Raw genomic sequence first — 15,455 nt, forward strand, 5'->3', positions numbered from 1 at the left:
TTTCTTTCCGAGGAAAAGGGGGTGTTCTTTTGGGAACCTTTGGGTTGCACTTTAACATATTAGGAGCACAGGCAGACAGTCCATCCATAGGAGTTTGGGGTTGTGGGGGAGGGTAATGGGGACATGATCACATGCAACTCCATGACTGGCAGAGTATGCACTGCCTCATGGGGAAGGACCTTGGACTCACATGGTCCCCTTGCACCAAGCTCCCAGAAGAGGTGACACCTGAATCAGGTGTGGGTCAGTGGGGCAACCTGCCTTCCAGCCTCCCAGATCCCCTTCTCCTCTGCTCTCTCTCGAGTCATCATGTGGGTGTACTCTTGTCACCTTTGTTCCTCTGTCCACCTCACCCTCCAGCACCCAGCACAGAGTGATGCATTCCCATGCAGTTAGGATTACTGGCTTGTTTACCCTCACACAGCACCTCCTTTCTACACCACAGGGCATGCTGCTTCTATGCAGTCCCTGCAGTCTCTGTATTTGATCTCTTCTTTCATCCTCCTTCATTGTCACTTGTGCGTGTTCCTCTCTTACACTCTGTGAGCTAGACATAGAAGTATTCTCAGTGTGTGCCCCCTCCCTTCTTCCTTTTCTTCCCCCTCCCTCTCTTCCCTTTTTCCCTCCCTCCCTGAAACAAGCACATCTGGTGTTGCTCTGTACTAGGAAACTATAGCTGTGAGCAATATGCTTTTACTGGAGCACCATTACAGCTTGTGTTCTAATGGGAGGAGACAGTATCAACAAATGACTGTAGTTTGAGTGAAAAGCTGTACAGAAAATAAATGGGTGGTGGTGCATGCCTTTAATCCTAGCCCTGTGGGAAGCAGAGAAGGGGAGCTTCGTGACTTGAGGTCAGCCTGGGCAACATTAGACTCTGACTCCCCAACAAGCCAGGTGACGATAGTACCTCTTGTAGTTCCAGCTACTTTTGAGACATAGGCAGGATTGTGGCCAAACCTGGGTAAGAACAGAGACCCTACCCAAAATATCACTAAAAAATAAAAGAAGAAAAGGAGGGCTGGGGATATAGCCTAGTGGCAAGAGTGCCTGCCTCGGATACACGAGGCCCTAGGTTCGATTCCCCAGCACCACATATACAGAAAACGGCCAGAAGCGGCGCTGTGGCTCAAGTGGCAGAGCGCTAGCCTTGAGCGGGAAGAAGCCAGGGACAGTGCTCAGGCCCTGAGTCCAAGGCCCAGGACTGGCCAAAAAAAAAAAAAAAGAAAAGGAGGGGCTGGGGGTAATTAAGTGGTGGAACAACTGGCTAGCAAGCATGAGGCTCTGAGTGCAGTCAGAAACGTACAAGAACTAACCTAACATAAAGAGAGCTTTGAGGGAAGGGCTTGCTCCTGCCTTTGCTCACAGGATTCTGAGTGCCTCACATCTGCTCTTGGGGAATCTGTGAACTTGGTAATTCTCCGAGGCAGTCCAGTGTGGTTGCTAGCAAGATGCAAAATTGTCTTTTGATTTGTCACATTGATAAAGAACAGCAATGGAAACATTCTTCCAAGTTGGTAAGTTTTGGTTTGTTCTTGCTTGGTGGCCCCTGCTGATATTTTTACCTGCTTTCATTGAAGGCTCTGGAGATCTGTCAGCAGAGGAACTTTGTAGAAGAGACAGTTTATCTTCTGAGTAAGTACTTATATTCCTTTTGGTCCCCATAAACAAGTGGAGTGGCAGTGTGATGTAAACTATGTAAGGATGGGTATAGATTCCAGAGCAAAGTGTCACACATCCAAGCCTAGATTGTATAAAAATTTAAAATATGAAGAAAGAAATGTTCTAGCACAGTAGAGAAGGAAGGGTTACTAAAGAAATACTGTTGAAAGAACATACTAATAATGTAGACTAAACAAATGAAACAGCCAGGCACCATGGCTCACAGTTTTCAGAAGACAGATCTGGGGACCCCAGTTCAAAGCCAGCTCAAGCAGAAAAGTCCATGAGACTCATATCTCCAATTAACCAGCAAAAAGCAAATTAAACCATCTCCAATTAAACCAGCAAAAAGTGGAGGCATGGCTCAAGTGGAGCACCAACTTTGAATGAAAAAGTTGGCTAAGATCAAGCTCCAGTACCAGCACAATAAAAGCAACAACAACAAAAAAAACAATGAAATACACAAAACTTTCATACCTCACTACATAGATTAAAATTATAGGTAGAGTAATCATTTCTTAGAAAATTATACTCTGCACTTCAGTACACACTTCAGACTACACTTCAGTACATCTTCAGCCATCTTCCAAGATCACACACGTGAGATTCCTTAGGGAGAATTGGAGGTAGAAAGTGAGAAAGGTTTGCATAGTCAAAACAGTCCCAGGTCACAGATCAGTCAGAGGAGCCCAGAACTAAGGTCCAGGGGACTCAGCATTAGGCAGATGGGGCATTGTTATGAGGGGTTGACAGCTGTCGTGTGGCCTCACATTTGTTGGATCCCAGGATGGCTGCAAAGTGACTGCAGGAGAGAATGGCTCAGGACAAAGGTCATAGGGGCAAAATGGAGAGGTCTAGGATACCCAGCCTTTATCCAGTTCTAACTAACTTGTGGCCCAAGTCAAGTCAGTGTTGTTCAGCAAAATAAAATATAAGTTGTCTCTTACATTACAGATGATAATGGTGGCTCATCACAGGAAAGTTGAAGATCCCTTAGTATACCTTATTAAGACAAGAGACAGGGAGCTCAGGGACAGTGCCGAGGCCCAGAGTTCAAGCCTCAGGACAGGCAAAACAAACAAACAAAAAAGCTAGAACACTAGGGCTGGGGATGTGGCTTAGTGGTAGAGTGCTTGCCTAACATGAATGAAGCCCTGGGTTCAGTTCTTCAGTAACACATACACAGAAAAGGCTGGAAATGGCGCTGTGGCTCAGATGGTAGAGTGCTAGCCTTGAGCAGAGAGAGGCTCAGGGAGAGAACTCAGGCCCTGAGTTCAAGCACCAGGAGGACCTACAAAAAAAATTAAGCTAAAAAAAAAAAAGGTCATGGATAGGGTGAAGCCCACAGCCTGCACTCTCTATATAAGGCCTTCAGCATAAGCTGTACTAACAGCTGATAGAAATTATGAAATCCATCGAAATGCCAGTAGATCAGTGAGAAAAGTGTATAAAAGCCAATAGAAGCATAGTTAGTAAATACTTTTATCTCATCAAGATTGTTGAAGTTGGAAGAGGAGGATTTAGGAAGCCTCTGTAGGTCAGTCTGCAGTTGGATCAAAAGAGTGATGGGCAAAGCCACCTCAAGAAGCAGAATGTTTCCCAGGGCCTTTGAGACTGAACTATATCTGAATAGAAGGGATTCAAATTTAAAAGAAATAAAAATATTTCAGAAAACAGAATCCAATAGACCTGGGCTCAGATTCTAACTATACTATTCCGTCACTGTGTGGTCTTGGTTACTACCATTTCTGTTTGTCTTCTGTAAAATAAGAGCTTTGATAGACAGTCCCTCATAGAGCTAAAGTGTCAATTAAATGGTACTTTGACATGAGGTGCCTAAATGGCTAGTCTGCACTCACTAAATAGGGAGAGTTCTCTATCTGTCTTACAGGGTGGGGGCGTGTAAATGCTAGTGTCTTTCTTTTTTTAAACTAACAGACTCTTTCTCACTTCCTCCCCTGCCAGGCCGGATGGGTAACAGCAGAAGTGCCCTGAAGATGATTATGGAGGAATTGCACGATGTTGATAAAGCTATTGAATTTGCCAAGGAACAAGATGATGCAGAACTCTGGGAAGATCTGATTTTATATTCCATCGACAAACCACGTAAGCAGAGAAGTCATCTGTGAATCTGCTTTTCTCTCAACACAGCCAGTTGTATCTAGAATAAGAGTTATCTCAGGATGCACTGGATTGAAAAATATGGCGATGTGTACAGTAAAAGGCCAGTTCCCTCATAGTGAGAGGACTAGAGCTTTGCCCCTTCAAGTTGCCTGAGGGAGATAAAGAACATGTGGCCCACAGCGTATCTGCCCTGTCCCCAGGAGGCACAGTTACCTGCTGTAGCCACACTGGATAAGTGCCATGGGGTGGGTAGGGCAGGGTGTGTTGTTTTTCATTTATATACTGAGGCCATTATAGTGAAAATATAAAGTCCTTACTGTTCCCTTCATGGAAACATGTAACTGTTCCTGGATGCTGACCGTGACTAGATATTCTGATTGTAGTGTTTAGGGTTGTTTTTTTTGTTGTTGTTGTTGTTTTGTTTTTTTTTCCTGGCAGAGTTTTACAAACACAGTCCCAGAAGTGTTTGTTGGCCCTCAGGTTGACCATTTGCATTGGGTCTTCCATTTTGGAAAGTAAACAAACAAAAGCAATAACCTTAAAGCCACCCAAGTTCTCTTTGGAAGACTCAGAAATAATTAAAACTAGCAACAGTGGTTTAAAGTCTTCTCACTGTCTTTTCTAAGTTAGGAAGGCTTGGAGCGCATATAATTGCCTTGATCTGACATTGACGCTGACTCTTCCCTCTTCAGTAATAAAAAAAAAATGTAACTTACCGTGATAAAGTAGTACCCCCCCCCCAGTAAGAATATTAAAATACATTGAGAACTTGCTTCAGTCTGGGTTGAGTCTGGGCTTTTTACATCTGGCTTTGTGGCTCTAACTAATTAAACACCCCATTTCCCTTGTCTGTAAAATGTAGACACCTCACATTCCAGCCTTGCACAGTGCTGAGGAGAAGTATGCAATAGCTGAACCACAGGAAACTAACTCTCAGCTATATTAATTGTACCCCTTTGACAGTATAAATGGTTTTTTGAAGGTATGAATAAAGCTAATGCTTTCTTCAGCTATTTTAAATTGTCTCCCCTCTCTTACCTGGAGATTGAGTCCTGGGCCTGGACATTGCTAGGCAAGCACTCTTCCACTTGAGCATCACCTCCAGCCCTGGGAAGATTGTTCCTCAGAATCGAGATGAAACTGAAAGATTGGTTCTTCAGAGTTCAGAAATCCTGTGGGTTTTTTAGCACTTAGTTGAAAATATAGTTTTTAGAACCTTTCGGTCTATAATTTGCACTATGTGCAAATAAAATACTTTCTAACCTCACCTTCATGTGAACGGTTTTCTGTGCTATTTGACAGCATTTATCACTGGGTTGTTAAACAACATCGGCACACACGTGGACCCCATTCTCCTGATTCACCGCATTAAGGAAGGGATGGAGATCCCCAGTCTGAGAGATTCCCTGGTTAAAATTCTGCAGGACTACAATTTGCAAGTAAGCACCCTTCTTTAGTCAAATGAGCATGCTGAATGAATGGACTTACTCTAAATAAACACTTCTCAGGCTGATGTTAGATGCCTGTCACACATTGCCAGTATGGTAGCTATATTTCATTTGTGAAAGCATTATAACAGAGAACGTGGAAATCTTCTCACTCATTGAAACACACACATATTTCTTCACCCATCTCCATTTTCTGTGCTTGTTGGGAAGGCATGTTTACACTTGAGGAATGAATGTAGTAAGTAAGCATGTTGCTGAGTAGAATGAGAGAAGAGTTGACTGGCTGTTAAGGTCTGACCATTCACCTGCTTATAGGGAAATCAATCCTGGGTCCACCTGCAGGGAATAAAAACTGTGATTTAAAAAGTTAAGGGGCTGGGAATATGGCCTAGTGGCAAGAGTGCTTGCCTCCCATGCATGAAGCTCTGGGTTCAATTGCGTAGCACCACATATACCGAAAATGGCCAAAGGGGCGCTGTGGTTCAAGTTTCAGAGTGCTAGCCTTGAGCAAAAAGAATCCAGGGACAGTGCTCAGGCCGAGTCCAAGCCCCAGGACTGGCAAAAAAAAAAAATCAAAGTAATTCTGATCAAAGTCATTCAAGTCAATCCTGTGTCCACCTGCAGGGGTTAAAAACTGTGTTTTTAAAAAGTTTAATAATTTTGGCTGATATCATTCAGGCATGCCTGAAACATGTTCAGTTGAGGTTTTCTGTTGCTAAAATAATAGAACCGTTATTATCTGAGTTAATTCAGAATTTGTGATAAGAAAAATGGAACTCATTGTCATAAACAATAGGCTAATTATCAGGCATCCTAATTTTTTTTTCTTTTTTTTTGGCCAGTCCTGGGCCTTGGACTCAGGGCCTGAGCACGGTCCCTGGCTTCTTCCCACTCAAGGCTAGCACTCTGCCGCTTGAGCCACAGCGCCGCTTCTGGCTGTTTTCTGTATATGTGGTGCTGGGGAATCGAACCTAGGGCCTCGTGTATCCAAGGCAGGCACTCTTGCCACTAGGCTATATCCCCAGCCCCTAATTTTTTTTTCTTAAAAGACTTGAGCAATTACTGTTTCAGAATGTTGCTACCTACTGTAATACTTGAAACTATATTAAATACATTATCTTAAATATTCAGACTAGTTTACTTGAAAATGAGTTTTGCTTCTAATAGATGCAGTTGGAAACAGTTCAGTTTTGCAGGTAAAATGAAAAGATAGTGTCATGAGAGGAGCATTCCAACATATGGTTGTTGGGCCACAGTTGGTGTGAAGAGTGCAGAGTAGAAGGCCACCTTGCCTCGGGGCCTGAGCCTGGGAGGCTGGATGAAAGGCATAGAAGGAAAATGCATGACACATGACAGAGGCCAGAGCTGGAAGATGAGAGGTTGTTGCCAGGGAGTGTGAAACTCACTTAAAACATGTTCAGAAATAGGGCACAGCTAAGGATGGTTGGAGTAGAATTGGTCAGGAAACCAGAGGCCACAGCCAAATTGAACTTGAGCATGGGGGAAGGACATGGTTCTATAACCATGCTCCAGCATCCTCGGTGAACTAGAATGTTAGCAGTGTCCAGTCCATGGAGGACTGTGGGGTGTTGAGTGACAGCACTTGAAGTGAGAAGCTTTCTCTGCTTGCAGGAGTGAATGATCTCAGAGCCTTTGCTAAGGAGGTTTTGTGGGAAATGGACTTAGTGAGAGACACTTAAGCCAAAGACATCGAGGACCTGTTCTGTGGAGAGCTGAACCATGGACGAGTGTTTTTGTTTCCAGTGGGACTGGGAGATCTTCAGGTGACCCAGGGGAAGTATTACTGAGCTAGAAGGAGAAAGGCCAGAAGGCAGTAGGAGCTTGGGGACAGAGTCACAGGTGAGGAGGAGGCCTGAGGAGCACAGTACCGTGCCCTGCTCTGGGAGCCTGCATCCCAGCCTGGAAGCCATTCACTCGGGCTTGAATGGGGCTTCAGTGTGGATGTTATAACGCTCAGGGCAGCACCTTGGTCCTTACTTCCCGGGGCAGGTTAGAGGGTACCCAGAAAGCCACTGAGAAAACATTTCATCCTCTCCAGCAATTGCTCACTGGCCTTTTCTTCCCAGCCTCCACTGTGTCTGCACAGGCACCTGAAGAGCCAAGCCATTCTTCATGAGCAAATCTGCCTGGCTCTGAGTTGGCTCCTAATAAAAATAGTAGATGCAAAATGAATGCCTAGGCATAAAAATGAGCCACTACAACTGCTGTTAAATAAGTATTTTATTCTCTTGACTATATTTTAAAATATAGCAAGAACTTCTCCTTACACTATAAGCTGTTGTCTGATGGTTGAGGAGGACCAGAGTTACTTAGCCAGCAGGCCTGGAGATCCATTGCTGCCCATAAACTCTCAACCAAGGAGTAGCTTTGCAAGGAAGAGGAGGGCCCCCGGGAGAAGGTGGCAGAGACTGCGGACAACACATCAGTTGCCTCCACTGGGTTCCAAGGCCTTGGTGGAAGGTTGGTCTATGGGGGAAGGCTACTCAGAAAATTCCCCGGGCTGCTTCCTTCTTGTGGATAAAAGAAAAGGTTTGGGATTCTTGCTTTTTCCTGTGAGAAAGGCTGCTCTTTCACACCGGTGGCTATTTATTCTCTTTCTCAAAACCTTTTAGAGACTATTATAAAATTAATTTAGGATTCACTATGGAGACTTATACAGTTCCAGAGGGTTCCGTGTACATGTTTTTATTTGACTTTGTTTTGTCTTTATGTTACACAAAATCACAGTGATTTAACTATCCATTTATGGATACAAAGCATCTTGATCAATGTCACCTCTTCATCACTGTCCCTCTTCCCTCTCTCCCTTCCCCAACCAATTGCATCAGGTTTGCTTGCTACATTTTCAGATGTGTATGTAGATTCTTAGGACTCTTAGGATCTTTGCCCTCTATCCCTCTTACCACTCTACCCACTGCTTTCCCCACCCCAGTCCATGCATGTTTCAACCTCTTAATGTTGTCATTGTCACATTGCTAGTTAATTGTTGTAACAAAGAAATTTCACCATGATACCTCGCACTTGGAAATACCATGTTTTAGTCAGGTTGATTTTGTGTGTGTGTGTGTGTGTGTGTGTGTACTTATATATGGTTCTAGGGTACCTTGGGCTACATAGTGCAACTCTGTGTCATTGAAAAAGTAGGGAAAGAAGAAGAAAGGGATGTCATGAGTAATTTCTCAGTAAGTGCAAGAATTTTCAAAGCATGTAACTTCTTTCTCATCAGGACTAAGGAAGGCTGGTGTAGGACTGCATTGTAGATGTCATTACATTTCATGACTGTTTCCTTTGATAGAATCAGAATGTGGTACAGTTCTGGCTGAATTCTCCCAAAGCCAGTGCTCTCAGATTTAGAGAAATGAAACTGTTGTATATGACTGTCCTAGATAACCAAGATTGGCTGCTCCCCCCCTTCTCTTCCCCAGTGTAAATTCACACCTGCACAAACAAATTGCTTCATAGGTGTACTGTGGAGAATGATATCACTAAAGAAAGCTGAAGTGCAGCCCTGACGGATGCAGGGACACTCACAGTCACATGTGTTTCTGTTCCGCTTCGTGTTGTGCCATGTGGACCTGGCACACACCTGCTCAGCAAATAGATGGGTTTATGAGATTAGTGGATAGTGTAGAAGGTTTAGGAGTAGCAGCTTTTCTATCCTGGGCAAAGATCTCTGACCAAAATTTGGAATTTGTACTCAATTTTACAAGTACTACAGGAGTCATACGATCATAAAAGCTGGCTGAGTCAATTGCAGAGGTGTGGCAACAACAGTAGAGAACGAAGAGGGTACTGAGGCAGGGGAACCAGAGAGAGCCCTTGGGAGGATTTCAAGCATACAAATTCTCTGACTCCTCTATAGGACTCCCCTCCCCCCATATCTGAGTGTATTTAAGGTGGCTTTTTTTTTTTAATGTGTGCATTAGATTCTGCTTCGTGAAGGCTGCAAGAAGATTCTTGTAGCTGACTCTTTGTCATTGTTGAAGAAAATGCACCGAACTCAAATGAAAGGCGTCCTGGTTGATGGTAGGTAAGGTTGCAGGACTCGTGTGGTGCAGTGTGCCCGCTTTCAGAAGATGCCGAGCCCACAGTGACCCTGCTTCATCCTTGGCATGTGTGTTTTCTTGCAGAGGAGAATATCTGTGAATCGTGCCTGTCCCCCATCCTTCCCACAGGTAAGGAAGCTCACTTCTCAGGTGTGAGTGAGGGCTGCTATTCAGATTTCGAAATTAGCGAGTTCCTACATATGGAATTCTTCCAGAATAACACAGCTTCAAGAAGGCTCTGCTGCTATCCCAGTGTGCTGGGCCAGACCACCCTGTGCAGTGCGCACAACCTGGGGGAGCCCATGGGGCAGCTCTGAGACCAGGCAGGGCCTGAGAGTGCACGTTACTCACAAGTCCACAGTGATGCTGGTGTGCTGGCTTAGAGGCCATTGTTTAAGAAAGATAATTCCAGAGGAACACATCTCCATTCACAGCTTACATCCTGGGTGGAAGAGCCATAGAGACATGCATGTGTCTGGGAACTATCTCACAGGAGTTCTTCCTTAATTGTCTCGCAGCTGTATGGGCACAGATGGTCGCACAGCTCAGGGACAGTGCATAAGCCACCTGTTCATGGATTTATTACTTTGGTTTTGACCAAGAATGGACATGTATATATATATATGTATATGTATATATATATGTATATATATATCACATTACATTTTTTAATATCAAAACTTTAAATTCCCACACATACCTTATACAGAAATAACTGAGGTGCACTTTGTTCACCCAAGTTCTTGTAGATAGGATTTCCCTGTAGTCATAGAAAAATGTAAAGAATGGAGGCACTTCACTCCTGTGCTGCTGTCCGTGGTGTTCATTATGTGTGATCTGCTAAGTCCCCTCTGGCTTTGATGTTGTGAAAATCTGCCTTCCTCAAATCAGAGAGTGACTAAAACCAAGCTAAAAGTGATGGCAGCCCATCCAAGCCAGAAAGAACGTGATGTGCTAGTTGAAGTGATAAGCTGGTATGTTATGTTGAAAAGTGGTAAAGTGGTAAACCATAGCCGAGGCTGGAAAGAGTGAGGGGAAATAATAGCTCACATGTCAGCAGTAGAGGACTACCTCTGTGTGCTGAGTGTCTATGATTTTCCTCAGTGATGGCCTCCTTACAACTTTATACCCATTAACATCAAGGGGCTACCAAACTCAGTATCTTTAAAAGCTAGAAGCTGTTGTTGGCTTATTTGTATCATGCACAGTAAAAAAGCCTCTTACTTAAGGATCATTAGGATGTGAGAACAGGAACTTATGTAATTAGAAATTGAAGAATAATTGTTATCCTAAACTGCTGTCTTTCTAAATGGCTTGGAGACATGCTAACAATTCAGCTGAGCTATAGGCCATTATTTCATGCCTATAATTCTCACTGCTCAGAAGGCTGAGATCAGGAGAATTACAGTTCCAAGCCAGCCTGGACAGAAAAGTCCATGGAGACTCCATCTCCAAAGTAACCAACCAATTGCTAAGTGGTTGGCTTAAGTGATGGAGTGTCAGTATAACAAGCAAGCCTAACAATCACAAGTCCCTGAGTTCAAATCCCAGTACCACCAAAAATAAAACAAGAAGACTCCATTGACCTGCATTTACTTAGCATTACGAGATTCTTACTAATGGCATGAAAAGTAATTCTGCTTGGAAGCAGGCTTGAATGTACACTGCTTTAGGGAAAGATGTGGGTTCTCATGGTGTTTTAGGTCGTGTTCTAACAGACAGGCCCTACATACCCCTTAGCACAGTGTGTTCAGTTACATTCCTACTTCCTCTTCCTAGGGCACTAAGCCTTCCCAGACCGGAACTGGGCTAACAAAGCAGGGGCAGGGCAGGGCGGGCGGGCACTGTCCACTCACACAGGCTCACAGCCTAGGCTTCTAACCCTGGCACGGCAGTCCAGGTGACCTGGGAATGGAGTGTGGGGTAGAGCAGTTATGTGTGGGTTGGGTTGCATTGGGATGCACAGAGGCTGCACCCATACTTATTATGAGTAATTTTTTTTTAATGAATACTGCCGCAATTACTGTGAAATTGTCTCCTTTTCCATTTTGGTGAGTGACACAGAGGCCAAGCAGGGAGTCTCTAACTCTGGATCATGCAGCACAGTTATGGTGCGAGCTTTGCATCTTCTCCCCTAAGCTCCCCAGAGACAGGACCTGTGAGCCAAGCTGAGTCAGGCTTGCTTGGTATGCTGACCTGTCCTTTCTTCTGCCCGCCCTCTCTCCTCCCAGATGCAGCCCGGCCTTTCAGCGTGGTGGTCTTCCACTGCCGGCACATGTTCCACAGGGAGTGCCTGCCTGTGCCCACCATGGTGAGTGGCTGCTGGCACCTGCCAGTCAGAGACGTGCAGGGGCAGTCAGGGAGGTGTTCGCTGACATCACCACTCACCCCCAGCTCTGGGCTTGTAAAATTGTAAGCCATGGGTTCTCTGTCCTTGCATTCAGCCAATCTCCAGCAAACATTTTGGAAGATAGGAGGTGGAGATATGAAGAATCATGGTTTAGACTAGCCCGAACAAAGAGTTAGTGAAATCCCATCTCTAAAAGAGAAAAAAGATGGGCACAGTGGTGCACATCTGTGATCCTAGCTACACAGAAAGCAAAGATAGAATTATAGTACATGGGCAGCCCAGGCAATAGGCCTAATAGCAACCCATATGGAGAAATACCCAAAGCAACAAAGGGCTAAAGACACTTGGTTCACTTGGTAGATTGCCTGCTGCCTGCCTAGGAAGCATGAGGCCCTGGTTCAGAAACCCAGAACAGAAAAAACAATGGGCGAAACCTTGTTTCAGTACTATGTGCAGACCACGTATTTCCTTATTAGTCCCAAAATGTGATTTATAGTGTGCAGAGGAAATGGATGTCATGTGGAAGTTACACCTTTTCTGTTAGGGGCTCAGCATCTATGGATTGGGGTGTCTCTGAGGGGTCCTGGAACCAGTCTCCTTCAGTACCAAGGGATGGCTGTACCATCACATTCCATGACGGAAGTTAATTCATGGGTGTTTAGGTGCTAGCATGTGTAGCACACTGCAGGAAGCATGAAAACCCAATTAAGTCAATTCACTAGAGGACATGGTGGCTCAGGTAAGCCTCAGTACCATGCAGAGAACTACTTGAGTTCCTGCTGCTGTCCTTCACCGTGAAGTCACAGTCCAGGGTGGCAGCACACCCGTCCTCCCAAGGGAGGTCCATTGAATTGCTTCGTGAACCAAGAGCCTCCCTCTCCCAGCCAGTGCTGCAGTAATACTGCGATTGGGAAAGGAGAGAGGACACAGTTCTAAGCTGTGTTTTTAATTCCATTTCAGAACTCTCCAACCCAGCACTGCAATGTCTGCAGCGCTAAGAACCACAGGCCAGGCGGCACGGTTTTGGAGATGAAGAAGTAGCTGGTGCCCGTCCATCACGCCACCATAGGCACGTGTTCCCAGCAGGCTCTTCAGAACCACATTCGTGGCCGCTTAGCTGGGCTCTGAGCAGTTTCCCTTCTGCCCCTGCCTTCTCCAGGTTCCTCTCTGCTGGTGAATGAAGAGGGGGCTTTTTTTACATCTTGGGTTCAGGGTCAGGATTTAAACAGTTATTCATTGTGGCTCATCATCATTTAGCAAGCAAAACAATTAAGACTCAGAGTGAGATATAAATGTTGTAGACCTTGTAAATCCTTGTAGATAAAGTGGACTTCTGAAAATTGCCCCAGCTGGCCCAGAGCGTGGCCCAGCACGGGAACCCTGCAAGCTCCTGCCATCGCTCATGCCTTGTTTCCATACACTCTGCCAACATCACTTGTAGCATTCTGACCTGGCTATTATATCATGAGCTGTGTTTCTCTCCCTGATAGGCTTCAAGAAAACACTGCACACTTGCCATATTCGGTGACTTGTGGGAACAACAAGCAGGCTGATATCTGTGTCCTGTGTCCTGATCCAGTGTTCTGTATGTTCTGACTAGTCAGTGCCTGGCCCTGCCCTGTTCTCTGTGTTTGTTTGAATAAAGGTTTGCTCTTCTGGTGATGAAAGACATTGACTACGGCCAACAGCTGTCATGAAGTTTATTCCCTGTGAGACACAGAAGGGAATTAATTGTATGAGGGCTTGTGGGTAGATTTTGACAGCAAGGAGCATAGGAATAGCTGTCAATCAGAGCATGGTTCCCAGAGGGGGTGGCCTGATGGCAGGAATGGAAGACAATGGGCCTTCCTTCTGTGCAGCCTTTTCATAGAACTCAAAGTTCAAGTGTGTCGCTGTGTCTTCCAGCCATTGGTGCGTCACATTGGGGGTCATAGCTCATTGACAAGCACTCATTCCTGCTGTTGGCCACGTGGAAAGGAACAACAATACTGTGCTCTTTCTGAAGTGGGGACAGGATGCAATGAGCACTGGGCCCTGCAGACCTAGTCTGCATCCGCCATTCCCCTGAGCAGCTTCTCACTAGCACTCCCATCCCCAGGAAGATGCTACTCATTCATTTAAGGTAAAGAAACAAAGCAAAGAGGTATGATTGGGGTCACAGAGGAGACTGCCCGGCCATGAAGCTGAGCTCCCTGACCCTTAAATCTAGGGCCTGGTGCGGAGGAGAGGCACAGTATGTCTCCTCACAATAGTTACAGCAGATTTGTTAGTCAGGAAAGTTAAGGACCAGCCTCTGCCTTCTCATCCCAAGACTGCATTCTTACACTTCACAGCTAGATTTTGTTTGCTATAGTAAACAGTATACAAACAGTAAGCACAGTTGTTTGTTTTCTGTACAGTGAGACTGCACCCTGCCACAGCATGTACACACACACACCCATTAGAGGCAGTTAGAGGAGAAAGGAGTCCTTGAGCCCATCAAGAAGAACCTAATTTCTCTAAGGTTACTATAAACTCAGATTGAAGTCATGCCACTAGGAAGGATATGAACAAGATCCTGACAATGGTTAGTTAGCATTGGACACCCACTGCTGCAGGCTGATATGCATTCTCTCTTTCAATATACTAAAATATGTGCTTTAATACCATCAAAACCAATTAACTAAAAATCTGCCGGAAACTTTTCAACGTCATTGGGCTGAGAATTCTTATAGCCAAAAAATAAAAGCAATATAAAATTAAGCTGAACAGGCACCAGTGGCTCACGCCTGTAATCCTAGCTACTCAGGAGGCTGAGATCTGAAGATCGAGGTTCAAAACCAACAGGGCAGAAAAGTCTGTGAGACTCTTAACTCCAATTAGTCACCAAAAAAGCTGGAAGTGGTGCTGTGGCTCAGGTGCTAACCTTGAACACAAAAGCTTAGGGACAGTGCCCAGGCCTTGAGTTGAAGCTCCAAGACCAACACACACACACACACACACACACACACACACACACACACACACACTCATTCATTCCCCAGCTGGGCGCCATGGCTCACATCTTTAATTCTAGCTACCCAGCAGGCTGAGGTGGGTTAGTCATCCAGTGAAGAGAGGCCTTGCAGAAGAAAGCAGGAGCACTTAGCTCTGACATTACACCTGCATTGTGTATCTGCTCTGTCCTTTAACTGAGCAACAGTTCTGGCAAATTAGCTTTCCTTGCAGCCTTTGTCCTATGTATAAAATGAACAGATGGTTGTAGCATGTCCCTGGGAGGTTGTTGCTGTCACTCATTGCAGTGGTGCCTGGAAGATGATTAACTAGTACTAGTACAGGAAGAGTAGCATGGTGCAAGTACTTACAAGATCTGCATCCGAGAGTGTCTGAGTGATGATTTACACACACACACACACACGCACAAACACACACCAGTGTCCTGTGAACAGCAGGATCAACAGCACCATTAGTGGTACATTATCCCCAAGATTAGATAATAAAGAAGGGGAAGCCAGGTGGTGGATGGAGAGTGACCTTGGTGAGGAGCTGAAGCCCTCACAGACAGCCAATGTCAGGGGGTCTAGGAGCAGTTCTTCCAGGCCCACGGTTGAAGCCAACAAGCTTACTGCAACTTTGAGAGACTAAGCCGGAACCACCAAGTTGCTCCTGGATTCCTGATCCTTGGAAACCATGTGAGATAAAAGTGTCATGTTATAAGTTGCTACGTTTGGGGGTAATTTGTTATATACTTAAAATTCACACAAGTACTTAGTAATAGTAACTGGCCTGATTGCTATTACTCTGCCAAAGTATGGAGGGACTGTG

At 45.1% G+C, this 15,455-nt stretch overlaps 1 protein-coding gene and 1 long non-coding RNA gene across 2 annotated transcripts in view; one reads left to right on the forward strand and one right to left on the reverse strand.

Moving 5' to 3' along the window:
* Positions 1 to 13,322, forward strand: part of Vps41 (VPS41 subunit of HOPS complex) — a 153,276-nt gene extending 139,954 nt beyond the window's left edge. The window contains exons 23-29 of the mRNA XM_048339444.1: positions 1,581 to 1,635; positions 3,628 to 3,768; positions 5,089 to 5,225; positions 9,182 to 9,281; positions 9,386 to 9,430; positions 11,533 to 11,612; positions 12,612 to 13,322. Coding sequence (XP_048195401.1) covers positions 1,581 to 1,635; positions 3,628 to 3,768; positions 5,089 to 5,225; positions 9,182 to 9,281; positions 9,386 to 9,430; positions 11,533 to 11,612; positions 12,612 to 12,692 — 639 coding nt within the window. The 3' untranslated portion in view covers positions 12,693 to 13,322. The remainder of the gene's footprint in view (positions 1 to 1,580; positions 1,636 to 3,627; positions 3,769 to 5,088; positions 5,226 to 9,181; positions 9,282 to 9,385; positions 9,431 to 11,532; positions 11,613 to 12,611) is intronic.
* On the reverse strand, positions 681 to 13,757 carry LOC125346690. The gene is made up of 3 exons (XR_007210008.1): positions 13,641 to 13,757; positions 10,597 to 10,602; positions 681 to 690 (listed from the first exon to the last, which is right to left on the reverse strand). It is a non-coding gene; the product is annotated as an uncharacterized LOC125346690 (long non-coding RNA).
* Between the last annotated feature and the right edge of the window lie 1,698 nt (positions 13,758 to 15,455).

This window comes from Perognathus longimembris, chromosome 2 (genome assembly GCF_023159225.1).
Source record: "Perognathus longimembris pacificus isolate PPM17 chromosome 2, ASM2315922v1, whole genome shotgun sequence".
NCBI lineage: Eukaryota > Metazoa > Chordata > Mammalia > Rodentia > Heteromyidae > Perognathus > Perognathus longimembris.